General features: G+C 40.4%; 1 protein-coding gene across 2 annotated transcripts in view; it reads right to left on the reverse strand.

The window, feature by feature from the left end:
* The window catches only part of LOC119593395 (BSD domain-containing protein 1-like), a gene marked incomplete at its 5' end in the record, with an annotated part of 23,257 nt that overhangs the window by 692 nt on the left and 21,827 nt on the right, over positions 1-738 (reverse strand). For both annotated transcript variants that reach the window (XM_037942325.1, XM_037942324.1), the window contains 1 exon segment: positions 1-677. In XM_037942325.1, coding sequence (XP_037798253.1) covers positions 651-677 — 27 coding nt within the window.

A 738-nucleotide genomic window follows, 5' to 3' on the forward strand; every position in this document is an offset into this window, starting at 1 on the left:
AATCACGCGCAAGTAACATCCATGGCAATGATACAATCGGATTCATAAGCACCACACACCAGTAGTTCAGACTAATATATAAAGTTTTCCTTCATGCAAAAGACCTCTCTAGATAACCCACTGAAACGTTACTCGACTAACGGAGTGAGGGAAAGGGAAGAGACCCCAAGCAGGGAATGGTGCCAGCATCTCTCCTTGATTGTGATGCAAGTTCATGGGGAGCTACCGTAGATGTGAAGCTAAATTACTCAGCCAAAATGTCTGGATGGAGATACGAATTACAAGTGATAAAAAGAGTGATGATAAAACCATACGATATGATGATATAAGGAAAGTTCTGGAAGGCAATGTCTGTGATATAGGACTTCTATCAAAAAGTTCTTCCTCTATCTTCTAGTGTTTCTCTTTGTATATTAAGATAGAAAATAAGTAAAAGGAATTAAGAACTAAGTCCATATGAGGGAACAAGGAAGGGTGGGGAAGCTAATCCCATTAGGTATATATATTACTTGTCTGCAAATCCTGATTTCTACAGTTCAGATATCAATGTACAAATCCCTCCAGCAATGTTGCATCGCCGCCGCCAAACGCGACTGGGACGAGAGAATGATCAACCAGTGTTCCAAGGACGTTCTACTCTCCTAGTGTGCTCAGTCCCAGCTCTCCCATTCTTCACTCTGAAAGGAAAAAGTTCTTCAGGTACATATAATAACCTTTCAAAAATTCACATATACCAAC

Source organism: Penaeus monodon, chromosome 32 (assembly GCF_015228065.2).
Source record: "Penaeus monodon isolate SGIC_2016 chromosome 32, NSTDA_Pmon_1, whole genome shotgun sequence".
Classification (NCBI taxonomy): domain Eukaryota; kingdom Metazoa; phylum Arthropoda; class Malacostraca; order Decapoda; family Penaeidae; genus Penaeus; species Penaeus monodon.